General features: G+C 44.4%; 1 protein-coding gene and 1 non-coding gene across 2 annotated transcripts in view; one reads left to right on the top strand and one right to left on the bottom strand.

Moving 5' to 3' along the window:
* The window catches only part of LOC126188472 (outer dense fiber protein 3-like protein 2), a 35,759-nt gene extending 19,336 nt beyond the window's left edge, over positions 1-16,423 (top strand). Inside the window, exon 2 of the mRNA XM_049930076.1 lies at positions 16,218-16,423. Within this exon, the coding sequence (XP_049786033.1) occupies positions 16,218-16,423 (206 nt within the window). The remainder of the gene's footprint in view (positions 1-16,217) is intronic.
* On the bottom strand, positions 10,774-10,847 carry Trnan-guu (transfer RNA asparagine (anticodon GUU)). Its single transcript has one exon. It is a non-coding gene; the product is annotated as a tRNA-Asn (tRNA).
* Positions 16,424-19,296: the final 2,873 nt, after the last annotated feature.

Raw genomic sequence — 19,296 nt, 5'->3', positions numbered from 1 at the left:
GAAATAAATTTCTGTGTAACAGCTATTGGTACTCACTCCTGAGGAACTATTTCGTTCATTTTGTCTTCATCTACTTCATGTACCACTTCTTCCATAGGCAGAATTCCATCCTAATATTTTATCGAATAATAATGCTTATTTAGGTGAATTCCAGGCCCTAAATGTCAACTAATATGAAACTGTAGTTGTCGTTTGCATGTCCATGATACCTGTATGATTTGTCCAAAAAATCGGGTAAAATTGTCACTTAACGGTTCTCATTCTTGAAATTGCCACCGGAGCTCACAACATACTCTATTGCTAATGTACATTACCCGAAAAATCACATAAACGAGGGGCAGCCCACGGAACAACACGGTCAGAGTGAGCTTAAAGCAGCTAATCACAGTTCAACTTTCAGGACAGCCGTCGATGATCCCATGCCGAAACCTAGCCTGACTTTTTTTATGCAGGAAGAATACACAAAAAATGAACTGTTAAAATTTTAGCTTTTAAGAGGAACGGCAAGATTTTAAATTTTGTTATTATATTTTTTATATTTATTTATTTATTTTAAATATTGAAGTTACTCGTTTTAGTTGCACGAAAGAGAGCTTTTAAACAGCAGTTCTCTACCTGACTACTACGCGAAGCGCCGATTAAGCAGAAGCAGCTGTGACAAAAGAGCGTAGCGCAAATTGCAGATTGCCAGCACGCGAACTTCAAGCATCTACACCATACCAAAAATGTCATATCACTTTGAATGATCTCCAGTTCATATCGGCAGCTAAGCTGCTGCAGATACAACTCTTAGGAAGATGACTAGAGCAGGAAAAAGAATCATGACGAAATCTGAGCTCACTTTGCAGATAACTTCCAACAATCGGAATTTTAATTTGTTAAAACAGTGTGCTTCTTAACGTACATTATTTTATAACAAATCTTGTAGCACATTTCTTACAATTATTTTTGACTATTACTCAAACAGCGAGGTTATCGGTCCCATTCGATTAGGCAAGGATGGGGAAGGAAGTCGGCCGCGTCCTTTCAAAGGAATCATTCCAGCATTTGCCTGAAGTGATTTAGCGAAATCACGTAAAACCTAAATCTGGATGGTCGGACGCGGGTTTGAGCCGTCGTCCTTCCTAATGCGAGTCCAGTGTGCTAATCACTGCGCCATCGCGCTCGGTACTAATAATGAAACAGATCCTTGTTTATTCTTTATCTTCTTCTTCTTTCGCTACTGCCTTTATCCCGCATTGGGCGCAGGGTCGGCAGGGTTAAGTACAGATTTGGAATGGGTAAGTTAAGGGGTGGCCGGATGCCCTTCCTGCCCCCCCCCCCCCCCCCTCGTGACGGAATTAGTGTACCCCAGCTGTCTGCGACTAGTGGAAATCGTGAAATAGTGTGATGTGTTTCAAATGTCTGCAAGTCGTGTAACTGAGACGGGACGTAGGGACCAGCCCGGTATTGACCTACGAGGATGTGGGAAACCGCCTAAAAACCACATCCAGGCTGGCCGGCACACCGGCCGCCGTCGTTAATCCGCCGGGCGGATTCGATCCGCGGCCGGCGCGCCTACCCGAGTCCAGGAAGCAGCGCGTTAGCGCTCTCGGCTATCCTGGCGGGTCTTGTTTATTCTTTATAATCGTCTAAAAAATTCGAAGGTTCTATTGAATGACGAAACAAATATTTTCCCCACAGCAGTTACACCTGACAGAAGAAAACTTATGTATTCAGGCACTTCACAGTTTAGCTACATTTAGACCTATAGGTATGCAGTAAGAAATGGCACCGGCCTTTGTTCTACATACCGTGCTACGTACCAGACGTACTTGTCGTGACGTAACGTAGAGGGTCAAAGTGATAACGTAAAAATGACTGAAGTTTAAGAAGAATGTTCCGCTGTTAAACGATAAATGACCTCAACAAGTTCTCAAGAACTAGCGGAAGTTATATTGTCCGATATTTCCTGAAAAATGCTTTCCACAGTCGAAAAAATTCAATATCGACAAGTTTTGATCACATCACTTCATACGTGTGCATCCACATTATATCAACTGCATTTCGATATCCTCCTCAAAGACGAAGGTCCAGCCTAAGAGTCCAACAAAATAAATGGATTACTTCCTGCAACTGCTAAAATGATTCGAGCAAAATGTTGCAAATTATTCTTTCCCAATTTTCAAGAAGATGATATGTCGATTAAAAGGTTTTCGGAACGCAACAGTTCTTTTCTGTATCTTTGGTCTTAATTTGGATTTTTGTTTCTTGAAGACAGATGTGAAGCGGCGGAAACAATAATCACGCATAGCTGGCATAATTGTATACGAATGTATCTCTCGTCCGCAGCTCGTGGTCGTGCGGTAGCGTTCTCGCTTCCCACGCCCGGGTTCCCGTGTTCGATTCCCGGCGGGGTCAGGGATTTTCTCTGCTTCGTGATGACTGGGTGTTATGTGCTGTCCTTAGGTTAGTTAGGTTTAAGTAGTTCTATGTTCTAGGGGACTGATGACCATAGATGTTCAGTCCCATAGTGCTCAGAGCCATTTGAACCATTTGAACCAATGTATCTATCGCAGCATTCATCGACTGTATAGCCAACTCTGTCTTTGTATCGACCCGAAACGATGAACAGTTTGCACACAGTTCTTTCGCGAAACCTGAATGATCAGGATTACACACGGCAGTAGTGGTGCTGACAGCAAACTTCGTCTTCACTTCAGCTACGTATTTCCCTTAGTACTACCTTTAATGGCATTTTTGTGCATGGTTACTAGAAGTAAACTTCGTAATTTTGCGAATTTCTATTCCGTATGATTTTTTGAATCTGCTTAAGCAGGTCGAAGACGCCTGTAAATCAGCAATGTTCATCTCACTTGCGATTCGAAGGGCCTTTTCTTGTGGATCTCCATCGGTAACGGTACGTTATCTCTCACGAGCAGTTCTAAATCCTTCAAAAATACTCTCCTGGAAATGGAAAAAAGAACACATTGACACCGGTGTGTCAGAGCCACCATACTTGCTCCGGACACTGCGAGAGGGCTGTACAAGCAATGATCACACGCACGGCACAGCGGACGCACCAGGAACCGCGGTGTTGGCCGTCGAATGGCGCTCGCTACGCAGCATTTGTGCACCGCCGCCGTCAGTGTCAGCCAGTTTGCCGTGGCATACGGAGCTCCATCGCAGTCTTTAACACTGGTAGCATGCCGCGACAGCGTGGACGTGAACCGTATGTGCAGTTGACGGACTTTGAGCGAGGGCGTATAGTGGGCATGCGGGAGGCCGGGTGGACGTACCGCCGAATTGCTCAACACGTGGGGCGTGAGGTCTCCACAGTACATCGATGTTGTCGCCAGTGGTCGGCGGAAGGTGCACGTGCCCGTCGACCTGGGACCGGACCGCAGCGACGCACGGATGCACACCAAGACCGTAGGATCCTACGCAGTGCCGTAGGGGACCGCACCGCCACTTCCCAGCAAATTAGGGACACTGTTGCTCCTGGGGTATCGGCGAGGACCATTCGCAACCGTCTCCATGAAGCTGGGCTACGGTCCCGCACACCGTTAGGCCGTCTTCCGCTCACGCCCCAACATCGTGCAGCCCGCCTCCAGTGGTGTCGCGACAGGCGTGAATGGAGGGACGAATGGAGACGTGTCGTCTTCAGCGATGAGAGTCGCTTCTGCCTTGGTGCCAATGATGGTCGTATGCGTGTTTGGCGCCGTGCAGGTGAGCGCCATGATCAGGACTGCATACGACCGAGGCACACAGGGCCAACACCCGGCATCATGGTATGGGGAGCGATCTCCTACACTGGCCGTACACCACTGGTGATCATCGAGGGGACACTTAATAGTGCACGGTATATCCAAACCGTCATCGAACCCATCGTTCTACCATTCCTAGACCGGCAAGGGAACTTGCTGTTCCAACAGGACAATGCACGTCCGCATGTATCCCGTGCCACCCAACGTGCTCTAGAAGGTGTAAGTCAACTACCCTGGCCAGCAAGATCTCCGGATCTGTCCCCCATTGAGCATGTTTGGGACTGGATGAAGCGTCGTCTCACGCGGTCTGCACGTCCAGCACGAACGCTGGTCCAACTGAGGCGCCAGGTGGAAATGGCATGGCAAGCCGTTCCACAGGACTACATCCAGCATCTCTACGATCGTCTCCATGGGAGAATAGCAGCCTGCATTGCTGCGAAAGGTGGATATACACTGTACTAGTGCCGACATTGTGCATGCTCTGTTGCCTGTGTCTATGTGCCTGTGGTTCTGTCAGTGTGATCATGTGATGTATCTGACCCCAGGAATGTGTCAATAAAGTTTCCCCTTCCTGGGACAATGAATTCACGGTGTTCTTATTTCAATTTCCAGGAGTGTATTTTTTATTTCACACTTTTGTGAGTTACAGGTTTATTACATCATGTAACCCGTTCTCCTATTTCTACAACTCGTGCTCAGATTTTACGAAACACAGTCGGCTTTGTACATTGCTTAACTATAAGAATTTTCTGTACCCTTTGTTTGAACAAAAAACTCACATCCTTCTGTGTGTCACTGCAAGCTATTGCAGTGCATGTTTTCCTTGGGCTATGAAGATATTCTTGATCTAGACCTTACCTGGCATAACTACAGAGGGTGGACAAAAAAATGCAACCACTTACCGTACCTAATACGGTGCAGGAAAATTGTGGGCTGTCAAACGAGCTTACAGTCATCTGGGAACGGATAAATAAACACACTGTAAGGTTTTCATGGGAATCTACATCTACATGTACATGGTTACTCTGCAATTCACTCTTAAGTGCCTGGCAGAGGATTCATCTAACCATTTTCATACTACTTTCTCTACCATTCCACTCTCGAATGGCGCGTGGGAAAAAGGAACACCTAAATCTTTCCGTCCGAGCTCTGATTTCTCTTATTTTATTATGAAGATCATTTCTCCCTACGTAGGTGGGTGTCAACAAAATATTTTCACATTCGGAAGAGAGAGTTGGCGATTGAAATTTCGTAAATAGATCTCGCCGGAAAGAAAACCGCCTTTGTTTCAGTGACTGCCACCCCAACTCGGGTATCATATCAGTGACACTCCCACTCTATTGTGCGATAACACGAAATGAGCTGCCCTTCTCTGCACTTTTTCGATGTAGTCCGTCAATTCTACCTGGTAAGGATTCCACATCGCGCAGTATTATTCAGCAGAGGGCGGATAAGTGTAATGTAGGCTGTCTCTTTAGTGGGTTTGTCGCATCTTCTAAGTGTTCTGCCAACAAAGCGCAGTCTTTGTTTCGCCTTCCCCACAATATTATCTGTGTGGTCTTTACAATGTAAGTTTCTCGTAATTGTAATTCGTAGGTATTAATCGAGCTGACAGCCCTTAGGTTTGTGCGGTTTATCGTATACCCTAAATTTATCGTATTTCTTTTAGTACCCATGTGGATGACCTCGCACTTTTTTTTGTTTAGTGCCAATTGCCACTTTTCGCACCATATAAAAATTATCTCTAGATCATTTTGTAATTGGAAATGATCGTCTGATGATTTTACTAGACGGTAAATTACATAGTCATCTGCGAACAGTCTAAGGGGACTGCCCATATTATCACTTACATCATTAATGTAAATCAGGAACAGCAGAGGGCCTATGACACTACCTTGCGGAACGCCAGATATCACTTCTGTTCTACTCAATGATTTACCACCTATCACTACGACCGAGAGGAAATCACGAATCCAGTCACACAACTGAGACGATACTCCATATGCACGCATTTGATTAATAGTCGCTTGTGAGGAACGGTATCAAAAGCCTTCTGGAAATCTAGTATATGGAATTGATCTGAGATCCCTTGTCGACAGCACTCATTACTTCATGGGAATAAAGAGCTAGCTGTGTTGCACAAGAACGATATTTTCTGAAACAGTGTTGGTTGTGTATTAACAAGTCATTTTCTTTAAGGTGATTCATAATGTTCGAGTACAGTATATGCTCCAAAATCCTACAGCAAATTGAGCTCAGCGATATGGGTCTGTAATCCAATGGGTTACTCCTATTTCCTTTCTACATCTACACGGATACTCTGCAAATCACATTTAAGTGCCTGGCAGAGGGTTCTTCGAACCATCTTCACAATTCTCTATTATTCGAATCTCGTAGCGCGGGGAAAGAATGAACACCTATATCTTTCCGTACGAGCTCTTATTTCCCTTATTTTATCGTGATGATCGTTCCTCCCTATGTAGGTCGGTGTCAACAAAATATTTTCGCATTCGGAGGAGAAAGTTGCTGATTCTAATTTCAAGAGAAGATTCCGTCGCAACGAAAAACGCCTTTCTTTTAACGATTTCCAGCCCAAATCCTGTATCATTTCTGTGACACTCTCTCCCATATTTCGCGATAATGCAAAACGTGCTCCATTTCTTTGAACTTTTTCTATATACTCCGTCAGTCCTAGTTGGTAAGGATCCCATACCGCGCAACACTATGAGTACGGACGCAGTAATATGAGTACGGACAAGCCTAGTGTAGGCAGTCTCTTTTCGTATACCCGTTACATTTTCTAAGTGTCGTGTCAATAAAACGCAGTCTTTGGTTAGCCTTCGCCCTTCTTCCAATTTAAGTTGTTCGTAATTGTAATACCTAGGTATTTAGTTGAATTTGCTGCTTTTAGATTAGACTGATTTATCGTGTAACCGAGGTTTAACGAGTTCCTTTTAGCACTCATGTGGATGACCTCACACGTTTCGTTATTTATTGTCAACTGCCACTTTTCGCACCATTCAGATATTTTTTCTAAATCGTTTTCCAGTTTGTTTTGATCTTCTGATGACTACTCGATAAACGACAGCGTCAACTGCAAGTAACCGAAGACGGCTGCTCATATTGTCTCCCAAATCGTTTATGTAGATAAGTAACAGCAAAGACCCTATCACACTACCTTGGGGAACGCTAGAAATCGCTTCTGTTTTACAGGATGACTTTCCGTCAATTACTACGAACTGTGACCTCTCTGACAGGAAATCACAAATCCAGTCACATAACTGAGACGATATTCCATAAGCACGCAGTTTCAATATTTCTTGAATATTGGCGTGACCTGTGCTACTTTCCAGTCTTTAGGAACAGATCTTTCGTCAAGAAATGCGCTATTGTATCTACATACTCCGAATCTCATACCATTCTTCTTGTAAAATAGTGGGAAGTTCACGTAATGATGAAATAGGTGGGTAGCGATCACTCACACTTCAATCTAAAGTAGACAGCAAAGGCTCCGTAACATTGAGAGCTGTTGATTGTGGTGGCCAGAGGAGATGCGACAGCTTCATCCTCGCGCTCACAAAATCAGTCCTGGACGATGCGATCTGTGGGAATAGAGACCCTCTTTTCTTGGTACACAGCATCATAATTGGGGAACAAACAATCGGATGGACCTGACTAGCCAAAATAGTCACATAATCCTTGGTAGGAACGTGGCCCTGCTTAGTAACCAAGGGGCTCATGGAATACTATGATATGGCTGATTAAATCATTACCGAACACTCCGTGTTTCATTCTTGGGTCGTAAAGTTGGTCAGAAGTTGGAAACAGTATGAAACAGACTCGTCCAACTAAATAACATTCTTCCATTGTTCCGTAGTGCAGGTTCAGCACCACGTTTTCCTGTTAAGGTCACTGGCAACGAAGATTCAAAAATGGTTCAAATGGCTCTGAGCACTATGGGACTTAACATCTATGGTCATCAGTCCCCTAGAACTTAGAACTACTTAAACCTAACTAACCTAAGGACAGCACACAACACCCAGCCATCACGAGGCAGAGAAAATCCCTGACCCCGCCGGGAATCGAACCCGGGAACCCGGGCGTGGGAAGCGAGAACGCTACCGGACGACCACGTGATGCGGGCGGCAACGAAGATGAGTGGTTTTGGAGTTCTATGTCTCCCTGAAATTCCCTGCTTATGAAGCTCCCTTCGTGGTGTTTTGATGCTGACTGTATTCGCGAGAGCGACATTCAGTTGTTCAGTGCCTTTGGAGCTGTTGTTCACTTATTTTTCCTCGCAGTCCTCTTCAGTGACAGTTCGACACGATCACTCAACACACTCTTTCGTCTGTGTTGTGACTTATCGGCTGAGTCCGCAGCTCGTGGTCTCGCGGTCGCGTTCTCGCTTCCCGAGCACGGGGTCCCGGGTTCGATTCCCGGCGGGGTCAGGAATGTTCACCTGCCTCGAGATGACTGGGTGTTTGTGTTTGTCCTCATCATTTCATCATCATTCATGAAAGTGGCGAGGCTGGACTGAGCAAAGGTTGGGGATTTATACAGGCGCTGATAATCGCGCAGTTGGGCGCCCCATAAACCAAACATCATCATCGTTATCAGATGACGTTTCTCCACTTTCCCTGCGGGCAGTATAAATCTTCGCTAGGGTCACAGAATGAAGGCTTTCACGACCGGATGGCATAACTGCTGGTCAACCTTTCGGGAGATCAGGAAGAGAAGTGTTTCTTGGACCACGACCTCACATCCCGAAAGATTTACCAGCAGCTTCGATAGGGTGCCTGTTGAAACATCAGACACTTCGGCTACCTTGGTTATGAAAGCACCCACCATTCGAGCACAAACTATTTTCCGACGTTCGAATTCACTTAGCTCCGACATAATGCACACACAACTACCCTGGACACTATTCTGACCACTACCGACACTTGCAACGTACTGAGGACGTTGCGGACGCGCCTTTCGTGATCAGATGCAACAGTGACACCTGCAGGCTTGGTTAGCATCTGCATTTATGTTCAGACACTCTTTTCTCATGATGTTCCCATATTTTTGTCCAACCCTTGTACTACCATCGTTCGAATTCCAGTTCGCGAAATCGACGAAATTATTTCCTATATCTTCTATAATGGTCTTCGAGTTGCACGCAGCCGTACGGTGCGCAACACGCGTTGCTAGCCAACCTATCTGGAATGCTGACAATTTGCTTGACCAGTACACGTGCGTCTGGCCGCAGTGCGACGCAGGGAGTAAGCGACTGGTCCCAGACTGCAGCGCGCCGTGTTAACCAGCGTGGCCTCGGGCGCGAATCTCTTTTCTTAGTTCACTATGGAGTCTTTCGATACGACCATAATTAGGATGTCAGACAGAGTGATGATGGGTGCACGTAACATGCGTGTTTTATAGTGAGCCTTTGTTAGTAAAACTGTTTAAATTTACTTCTGGGTGTTCGCATATTACCGTACCTCAAGGACCCACTGCTTACAAATCCTGACAAATATTTCGTCTAATTATCATCCGGGGCAACAACACAAACAGACCCCTTATACTTCTAATATTTCTATACTTTTTAATGAAATGTCGACGTCATTCGAAAGACTTGTCGAAAAGTTAACCAGCAATTAACACATGTGCAGATCTTCAAGAGAAGGAGGTGATTTCATTTGCATATTACGTGCTTCCTATCAACTGTTTGCTAGATTGAGAACATTAATTGGATTCCACGTTCCTGCAGGCAGTATGAAGCAAACACAAGTTTAAATCCATATTCTTGAACCACACTAATTTATTACTGTCATTATCTCTCTTGTCTACATTTACTGATACTGCAAAAGCAACAGATAACGATTATGAATATTTAATGAGTTAGAAATTCTAGCGAATGGTAAGAGTTAAAAATTGTCAAGAAGCTATCGACAAAACTGAAATTCAGTTTACAATATACATTGTTTGTGTCGTATCATCTGTTTAGGGATGCGGCGTCAACCAAACATATGGGCCTGCTGTGTTACGCATGCGTCGTCTGTTACAACTGCGACATCCACCTAACTTGCTACAACTTTGACGATTTTTACCATATTAAAAAAATGCACTCAGTCTTACCATCTAAAATTTTCGCAGTGTATTCTTCCTGTATACAACGTTTCAGGACAGATTTCTAAATGTCGAATCGACCATTCCCTTATCAGTGGGGTTGCTTCATAACCTTCTGGCCACGCCGGCGATGTTTGTGCAGCGAAGCTACAGCATAGACACACCCTAGGCTGCGCACACGCTGTGTCCGAAGCCGTACAAGTAACACGTTTGCTCGATATAGCACGACCAAATCGTTGATTGATGTCCGCACGTAGCGCACATATTCGCCGGATTGTCGTACACTTGGCAGACGACAAGTACACCAGTTCTTTTATGATAATTCTCTTTATACTGCGCGATTGTATACATTATTAAATATGGTGCCCCCCCCCCCACCCTAAGATAAGATCTTGTCAAGTAAAAGTAGTTAAAATCCAGAAATAAAAATTGTTGTATTTCATGAAAATGAGCAACTACTATTGGTTACAGAAAGACAAATATAAGTGTGATAGCACTTTATTGTTTGTAAAAGGATTGTTTTATAAACAATAAAGTGCTAACACCCTTTATTGTTTTCCAAACACGCCGCTCGGCCAACAGCGGCCTACTGTAGACCGACACTTAAGAGACGCCAAATGCAGATCGACATCGAGAGAGAGGCCCTGTCATATGGCACTCGCGGTGTATACGCCGAAATGAAATGTAAATAATACATCTTTTGTAGTGGTCGTCGCTCTACTGCAGTGTCACACATGCCGAATGAATAGGAAAACGGTAGAACGTCCGCATAGGGCCATGTTTTTACCTCCACTGTCACGTGGCTGAATGTGTATAAGGCTGGGTGGCATCATTCAAACACAGCCAAATTGTCACACTAACTGTGTATCTCTATCAAAGTGGACATACGTCCTCACCTCGGTGGCGATTAAAACGATTTCGCCCCCGGGTGGGCTCGAACCACCAACCTTTCGGTTAACAGCCGAACGCGCTAGCCGATTGCGCCACGGAGGCCTTGACTTTCGGTCACTTCTGCTCTCTTTATCAATGCAACTCGTATACTTTTCGCAGGCACCTCGCAGAATGGTAGTATCTGCTTACGCCTCTTCACATGGATAACGTGCATGCACACTGTAGTGGGGCTCATAAACGAATGACATCGCCAAGCATGACATTATACTACAAAATGCATACAAAACAGTGTTCCGCCTACACATTGTTTTCCAAACAATAAAGTGTGTTAGCACTTTATTGTTTATAAAACAATCCTTTTCATCACACAAACATTATTTTAGGGGAATGCTTTGTAGACCTACAATAGCACAACAATTAATCGAATAACGGATTATTAACGTACAAGTAATTGATATTATAACTGGCTCAGTTAAATAATCCAAATAGTCAATTACTCGACTCTTATTCACTATCACTCATACCTAGAGTAAACAAACAACGTGTTGGAGCAGGACCAGCCTTAGGGGCAGTATTTTTTGATGTTGTCTGTCGTTTCACAGTGTTGGGTTTCAATATTCTACGGCCTCGCGATTAACATCACATCTACTGTCTGTGTACGTGGTGATCTATGATTTTCTCGGAGTGATTGATGAATGGCGTGCTTTCGGGTGTACAAGTAAAATGTAATCAACAACTTCATTGAACATCGTAAACCACATTACTAGTGTATGTTGTGTTATTAAACACTATTTTCATAAATGTTAGGAACATTACATTGGTTAACTTTGTGAGCCGTTTTGTGTACTTCCGTTCACACTCAACATCACAATAAAACACTTTTCATAAACTCTGTACTCTAACCTGGAACTCTCATTTTCTGTGCCACATAAACCCAACAGCATATCAAAGCCAATATGTAAATTGCACCTCAACACGAAACAGTAAATCCCTCTTTTGAGAAGATTAAGAGAGGAAAAGAAGAATTACGGTCTGGTAAAGAAACATAAAAAATTTTCTGAGTTCCGTGGAAATGCTCCATAACATTAGGAGAGAGGCCACATGTACCCAAAGTCTCTGGATAGAAGCAGAACCGGTAAAGGACTGCTACAAAGAATGCGGGGGACAGCACCAAGGATTATGCAGGATACTGGTGCACTTCGTTACGATAGTATACACTGCCTGAAAAAAAATAAAAAATAAAAAAAAATGAAACACCCAGTAGGAGAGGAGAAAACGAAATTAAAACTTCAGGGGGTGAGAGGATATGTGACGTTATTTCAGTGATCACAAAATAGAGTGAAACACACAAGGAACTTAGCACTATAAACCCACTATCAATTTGACGTTGTACCCACTGTGGCTTGGATGCACGCACTGATTCGTTTGGGAAGGGTTCGTAAAGTCATTGTCTCTTCTCGTGAGGCAGGCTGGCCCACAACTATTGTAACTGGTTCGTGATATACTGGATACTGGCACTGGGACGAACTGACATCCGAGCAGGTCTCACACATGTTCTATCAGGGACAGGTCTGGGGATCTAGCTGGCCAAGGGAGTGCCTGAAAATCACGCAGACACTTCATAGAGACACGCTATGTGTGGGCAAGCATTGTCCTTTTAAAAATACTACCACGGTAGTCACGTGAGAGGTAACACGTGAGGATGCAAGATGTCTGTGACGCAGCGTTGCGACGTCAGAGATTCGCCTCTCGCTACTAGCCGTGACCTTAAGTCATACCCAATGACTCCCCACGCTGTGACGTCAGGAGTAACACCGCTGTGACTCTCAAAAACATTGAAAGAATGGGACTGAACAGGTCGCCACCATACTCGCCAACAATGGTCATTCGCAGTAGTGTTGAACCACGATTCATCTCTGAACACAATGCGACTTCATTGACCAGCAGTCGATGCTTCCCGGTCACGCCACAACTCCAAATGCAGCCTTTTGTGTTGTGTTAAGGGCAGCATACGGTTTGAATGGTAATCCCTTAGTTGAACTGCTACTAGTCTCCAACCAGTGGTGCGGTATGACTCAGAATTTTGCAAGGAGTCCATTAATGGTTCTCGGACGGCAGGTGAGGATGTGAAGGTGTTACGATGACCTTGGTGCACAATACAGCGATCCTTCGTAGCGATTGTCAGACGTGGTGGTGTATGCCTGCCCTCACGTTCCCGTGAAACATCGACACACAAATCTGGATGCTGCGAGATTCGACCAGTCGGCCAAATGGAGACCCACAATGAGGCTCCATTCAAACTCTGTCATTTGCTGATAACGCTGTCTCATATGAGAACTTTGCATCTCCGTATCCTTGGCAGTAATGACTCAACATCTGAAGCTGTTCACGCCCTCTCATATACCCTACCAGGCCTAATAACAACACTAAACACGGACAGTTCTAATTAACTCTGATGGTCGTTTTACCTGCTACAGAGAATTAAAACCCTATAATCATTCACTTACCTGCCTATGGTGTGTGCATGCATGAAATTACATTAACATCCCATTATGTCTTATGGGTGCTCCACTGTTATTGTCAGTTAATGTAACTGGGGCAGAATTTTAAGAAGGTGGTGAGCTTCATGAGGGATTCGGAGTCTGATAAGGTATCGCCGACAACTGAATTTGGACGACCTCTGGAGACTTAGTAGAATCCTTCTCAGGAGAACTGAACGTGAACGGAGATCCTACGAGTGATTTGCGACTTATCCTTAAATTTTAAGAGACCTGCAAGCCACCTTATAAGCCGTGGCACAGGGTACTTCTTATACTAACAGATCTGTTACCAATTATTCTAAGACCAAAGACCCTATATTCGACTTTAATATCGGTCGTTTTCAATTATTTTTTCTTGTCACCTTCTCTCCTTTGCTGCTACTATAAAGGGTTTAGGAGTGTTTTACACATACTATTTTTTCCTAGTAGTTTTGTAAGTCATGTAAGTCATGTATGAACCATTAAAATTGCTACACCAAGAAGAAATGCAGATGATAAACGGGTATTCATTGGTCAAATGTGATTACATTTTCACGCAATTTGGGTGAAAATTGGAGAAATCAGTACTCAGAACACCCACCTCTGGCCGTAATAACGGCCTTAATACGCCTGGGCATTGAGTCAAACAGAGCTTGGATGGCGTGTACAGGTACAGCTGCCCATGCAGTTTCAACACAATACCACAGTTCATCAAGAGTAGTGACTGGCGTATTGTGACGAGCCAGTTGGTCGCCACCATTGACCAGACGTTTTCAATTGCTGAGAGATCTGGAGAATGTGCTGGCCAGGGCAGCAGTCGAACATTTTCTGTATCCAGAAAGGCCCGTACAGGACCTGCAACATGTGGTCGTGCATTATCCTGCTGAAATGTGGGGTTTCATAGGGATCGAATGAAGGGTAGAGCCACGGGTCGTAACACATCTGAAATGTAACGTCCACTGTTCAAAGTGCCGTCAATGCGAACAAGAGGTGACAGAGACATGTAACCAATGGCACCCCAAACCATCACGCCGGGTGATACCTCAGTATGGCGATGACGAATACACGGTTCCAGTGTGTGTTCACCGCGATGTCGCCAAACAGGGATGCGACCATCATGATGCTATAAACAGAACCTGGATTCGTTCGAAAAAAATGACGTTTTGCCATTAGTGCACCCAGGTTCGTCGTTCAGTACACCTTCGCAGGCGCTCCTGTCTGTGATACAGCGTCAAGGGTAACCACAGCCATGGTCTCCGAGCTGATAGTCCATGCTGCTGCAATCGTCGTCGAAATGTTCGTGCAGATGGTTGTTGTCTTACAAACGTCCCTATCTGTTGACTCAGGGATCGAGACGTGGCTGCACGATCCGTTACAGCCATGCGGATAAGATGCCTGTCATCTCGACTGCTTGTGATACGAGGCCGTTGGGATCCAGCACCGCGTTCCGTATTACGCTCCTGAACCCACAGAATCCATATTCTGCTAACAGTCATTGGATCCCGACCAACGCGAGCGGCAACGTCGCGATACGATAAACCGCAGTCGCGATAGGCTACAATCCGACCTTTATCAAAGTCGGTAACGCGATGGTACGCATTTCGCCTCCTTACACGAGGCATCACAACAACGTTTCACCAGGCAACGCCGGTCAACTGCTGTTCGTGTATGAGAAATCGGTTGGAAACTTTCCTCATGTCAGCACGTTGTAGGTGTCGCCACCGGTGCCAACCTTGTGTGAATGCTCTGAAAAAGCTAATCATTTGGATATCACAGCATCTTCTTCCTGTCGTTTAAATTTCGCGTCTGTAGCACGTCATCTTCGTGGTGTAGCAATTTTAATGGCCAGTAGTGTATTTTGGTTGTAATTGTTTCAGGCATTCCAGAGTTATACGTACATATTATTAGTTTCTCATCCATACCCCCACCCTCAAATAGTGGTGCTAGGAGTGTCTTACCCCCTGCATAACTGTCCACTCTTATGTGTACCCAGCTTGGTTCAAATTGTTCAAAGCGTTTCGTAGCTATGTCGAATGTCTTCCACATATCCATTTATATGTATTTGTTGTTCTTGTAGAGCCATTTATGTAATCAGATATGTAAAATCAGTGTAAGCCGTTTAAAGTTTAGGTTTTAATGCCACTGAAGCCACACAGATGCCTCTGCGATATCTCTAAACATGATAGGAGCACTAAATCTTAGCTACAAGAGTTACTGATGTTAAAACTTCCTGGCAGATTAAAACTGTGTGCCGCACCGAGACTCGAACTCGGGACCTTTGCCTTTCGCAGGCAAGTGCTCTACCAACTAAGCTACCCAAGCACGACTCACGCCCCGTCCTCACAGCTTTACTTCTACCAGTACCTCGTCTCCCACCTTCCAAACTTTACAGAAGCTCTCCTGCGAACCTTGCAGAACCAGCAATCCTGAAAGAAAGGATGTTGCGGATACATGGCTTAGCCAAAGCCTGGGGGATGTTTCTAGAATGAAATTTTCACCCTACAGCGGAGTGTGCGCTGATATGAAACTTCCTTTCTTTCAGGAGTCATCCTTTCTTTCAGGAGTGCTAGTTCTCTAAGGTTCGTAGGAGAGCTTCTGTAAAGTTTGGAAGGTAGGGGACGAGGTACTGGCAGAAGTAAAGCTATGAGTTCGGGGCGTGAGTCGTGCTTGGGTAGCTCAGTTGGTAGAGCACTTGCCCGCGAAAGGCAAAGGTCTCGAGTTCGAGTGTCGGTCCGGCACACGGTTTTAATCTGCCAGGAAGTTTCATATCAGCGCACACTCCGCTGTAGTGTGAAAATATCATTCTAGTTACTGATGTTGTCTGAGACAATGTCTCGATGCGTACATTAATTTCGTTATCATCGTACATTGCGTATAGCCTGTGAATGAAACTCGACTTTTGTGAGAGCATAGCATTTGAAGAGTGTTTATGCCACATAGTGTTGGTGTGCAGCGATGCCGAAGAGCCCGGGCCCAATGGCGTACCGCGTGGAGGACGTCCCAGTGCTGAAGACAAACCGCGCGCCGCACTACAGCCTCAACGACCGTCACAAGGAGCGCAGCTTGACGCGGCCGCCGGCGCCCAATGCCTACACACTGCCGGTAGTCATCGGCGAGAATGTCATCTACAAGCCCAACGCCCCCTCCTATTCCCTGTGAGTGCCTGCATCTTCTGCTTATCACATAAACAGGGGACGACAACCAGTGACGTCTGACACGCAGATACTGTAATCAGTCGCACTTGCCAAATAACGAGATACATTCGCCAAAAAGTCGTCTTTGGTGGGATAACCATATGGTCCTAGCTGTGGGGAGAGCAGATGCCAAAAAAATTCCTGTAAGGAAACTTTAAGATATACAGGGTGAAAAGTATTTAAACGAACAAATTCCGGGAGGTTGTAGGGGACATCAAAACAAATATTTTTCCCTAATGTCATTTTTTCCTATGAGGATTATTTAAACCGGTGGAGGCTGCATTACGCTCTTCAGTTGTTAGAGGCCGTATTACGATCTTTAGTTGTTAGAGGGCGTATTACGCTCTTCAGTTGTAGGCAACTGCTGTCCACCAGTGTAGTAGTGCATTGTCTCTGTTTACTAATGGAGCGATACACCTGGAGTGAGTATATTGATGCGGTTGGTGCGTACTACGTAGCGCACCACAACGGGCGAGCCGCAAAGCGGACTGATCAACATCAAGTTAGGTTCTTCGTTAATGTGTGAGTCGGAGTTGTTGGGGACTGTTTAACTGGGCTATATCTGCTACCTAGGCCATTAAATGGCAGGCACTATTACAATTTTCTCGCCAGAGCATTTCCAGACTTGCTGGAAGACGTCCCGCTCCCTACAAGAGAACGCATGTGGTTTCAACATGACGGGGCGCCGGCACATTTCAGTCGTCGTGTGCGTCGATTCCTGGACCGACGGTTCCCGAAAACGTGGATTGGCAGAGATGGTCCTGTACCATGACCTGCTCGATCCATAGATATGTCCCCTCTGGATTTTTTTGTGTGGGGAGAGATGCGCAACCTTGTTTACACAACTACTGTTGTATCAGAGGAGGATCTGGTAGCCCGGATAGTAGCAGCAGCAGGAACAATTCAAGATACTCCTGGGGTTTTTGCTCGTGTCAGACAGAACATTATCCGACGGTGTAAACTTTGTTTACATGTCAATGGAGGCATTTTTGAAAATCTGCTGTAATTCAAATTGTGTTAAAGTGTTGTCTCTTGGTCATAAAAAAATGGAAAGGTGTTTGTTGGTTTAATTAATTTGCCGCCAGAGAAATCTTCCTCTCCCGGTTTAAATACTTCTCATAGGAAAAAATGACATTAGGGAAAAATATTTGTTTTGATGTCCCCTACGACCTCCCAGAGTTTGTCGGTTTAAATACCTTTCACCCTGTGTAATATCATTAAGAAGGACTCTTACCAAACTCTCTTCTCCATTTGATCATGAACACTGTTCATCAGTATGGGACCATTAGAACATTTAATGGTGAATATTCAAAGTACAGAAAACAATTTGTCATGGAACTTTCTGACATATTAAAACTGTGTGCTGGATAGAGACCCGAACTTGGGACCTTTGCCTTTAGCAGGCAAGTGCTCTACGACTGTGCTCTCCGAGCACGTTTCGAGTCATGAGTCGTGTTTGGGTAGCTCAGTCGGTAGAGCACTTGCCCGCAGAAGGAAAAAGTTCTGAGCTGGAGTCTCGATCGGGCACACAGTTTTAATGTGCCAGGAAGATGCACTTCGTTGAAGAATGAAAGTTTCATTCTGGAAACATCACACAGGCTGTGGCTAAACCAAGTCTCTGCGTATCCTTTCCTGGAGGAGTGCCTGTCTTGCCAAGTTTCGCGGGACAACTTCTGTGGACAAAATGACAAGAACCATTACGAACTAAATGAAGAATTAAAAAAAAAGTCGGTAGAGCACTTGCCTGACAATGGCAAAGGTCCCAAGTTTGACTCAACGTCCGGCACTCGGTTCCAATTTTCCAGGAAATTACATATCAGCGACTGCCGAGAGCAGAGTGAAAATTTCATTCTGAATTTGTCCTGGATTTGGCTAACTGACGTGCATTCACCGAAGAATATGTCAACAAACTCCTGTTAGAGAAGTTACAACAGACATTTTACACTGTAGTACTAGAATAATAGATATACAATGTCATCCCCCCCCACCATACCCCACATATACGTTTCATAGATGATGTACCAAAGTACTTTTCATCTATTTATCTTTTATTTAATACTAAAACTTTGAATTTGTTTAGTGAATTTACTTATTTGTTTAGAATTTTTTTAAAAATTTGATGCAAATATTGGCGACAACAGATTCAGTACATAATTATAAATGGCTGTCAGCCACTAAGCAGGGTTTATTTGGCATCATGATGACAAGTATTAAATATAGAGTATGTTGCTGACAACGAATTTAGATCCTGAGGTACACTGCAGATCACCCTGTTGCTGCAATTCTTATTTTGCATTCACATTCGTTGGCTTTGCGAACTCACAAAACCAGATGTGGCAGCTGTCCTCAGCACAACAATTTATCAGTTAAATCTACAATTTCATCATTAATGTGTGTTGCTTTCTTTTCCAAATGTTGATTACATACTATTTTAGTTTTTGTATACACTTCTTTTTTTTAGATTTAAAATTGTTCTATACAGGCCACCTCACTGATGGACTATAACATCTACACAACATAACTTTTTTTTGCATTTCTATTTCTTTTATTTGCTGCTCCTACCAAATGGTTGTTCTGTCTTCTCACATTATCTCTCATAATTACCAATACATTTTGAGGCATTAAATGCACACTAAGGCACATTTATGAAACAAAGAATCAGCTATCATTTTTCTGTATAACTTCTGTATTGTGGAAAACTGAAACAATTTAGTCTCCAGATTTGATATATATCAAAGAATGACAGTATTAGTGTGTTATTTGAGGAACTGACACACTGTATCTTATCATCATTCCTGTCATCCATGGTAAACAGATAGTGAAAAAGGTAAGGAGGAA

This window comes from Schistocerca cancellata, chromosome 5 (assembly GCF_023864275.1).
Source record: "Schistocerca cancellata isolate TAMUIC-IGC-003103 chromosome 5, iqSchCanc2.1, whole genome shotgun sequence".
NCBI lineage: Eukaryota > Metazoa > Arthropoda > Insecta > Orthoptera > Acrididae > Schistocerca > Schistocerca cancellata.
Note: the sequence above shows the minus strand (reverse complement) of the source record. Positions and strands in the feature narration are given on the sequence as shown.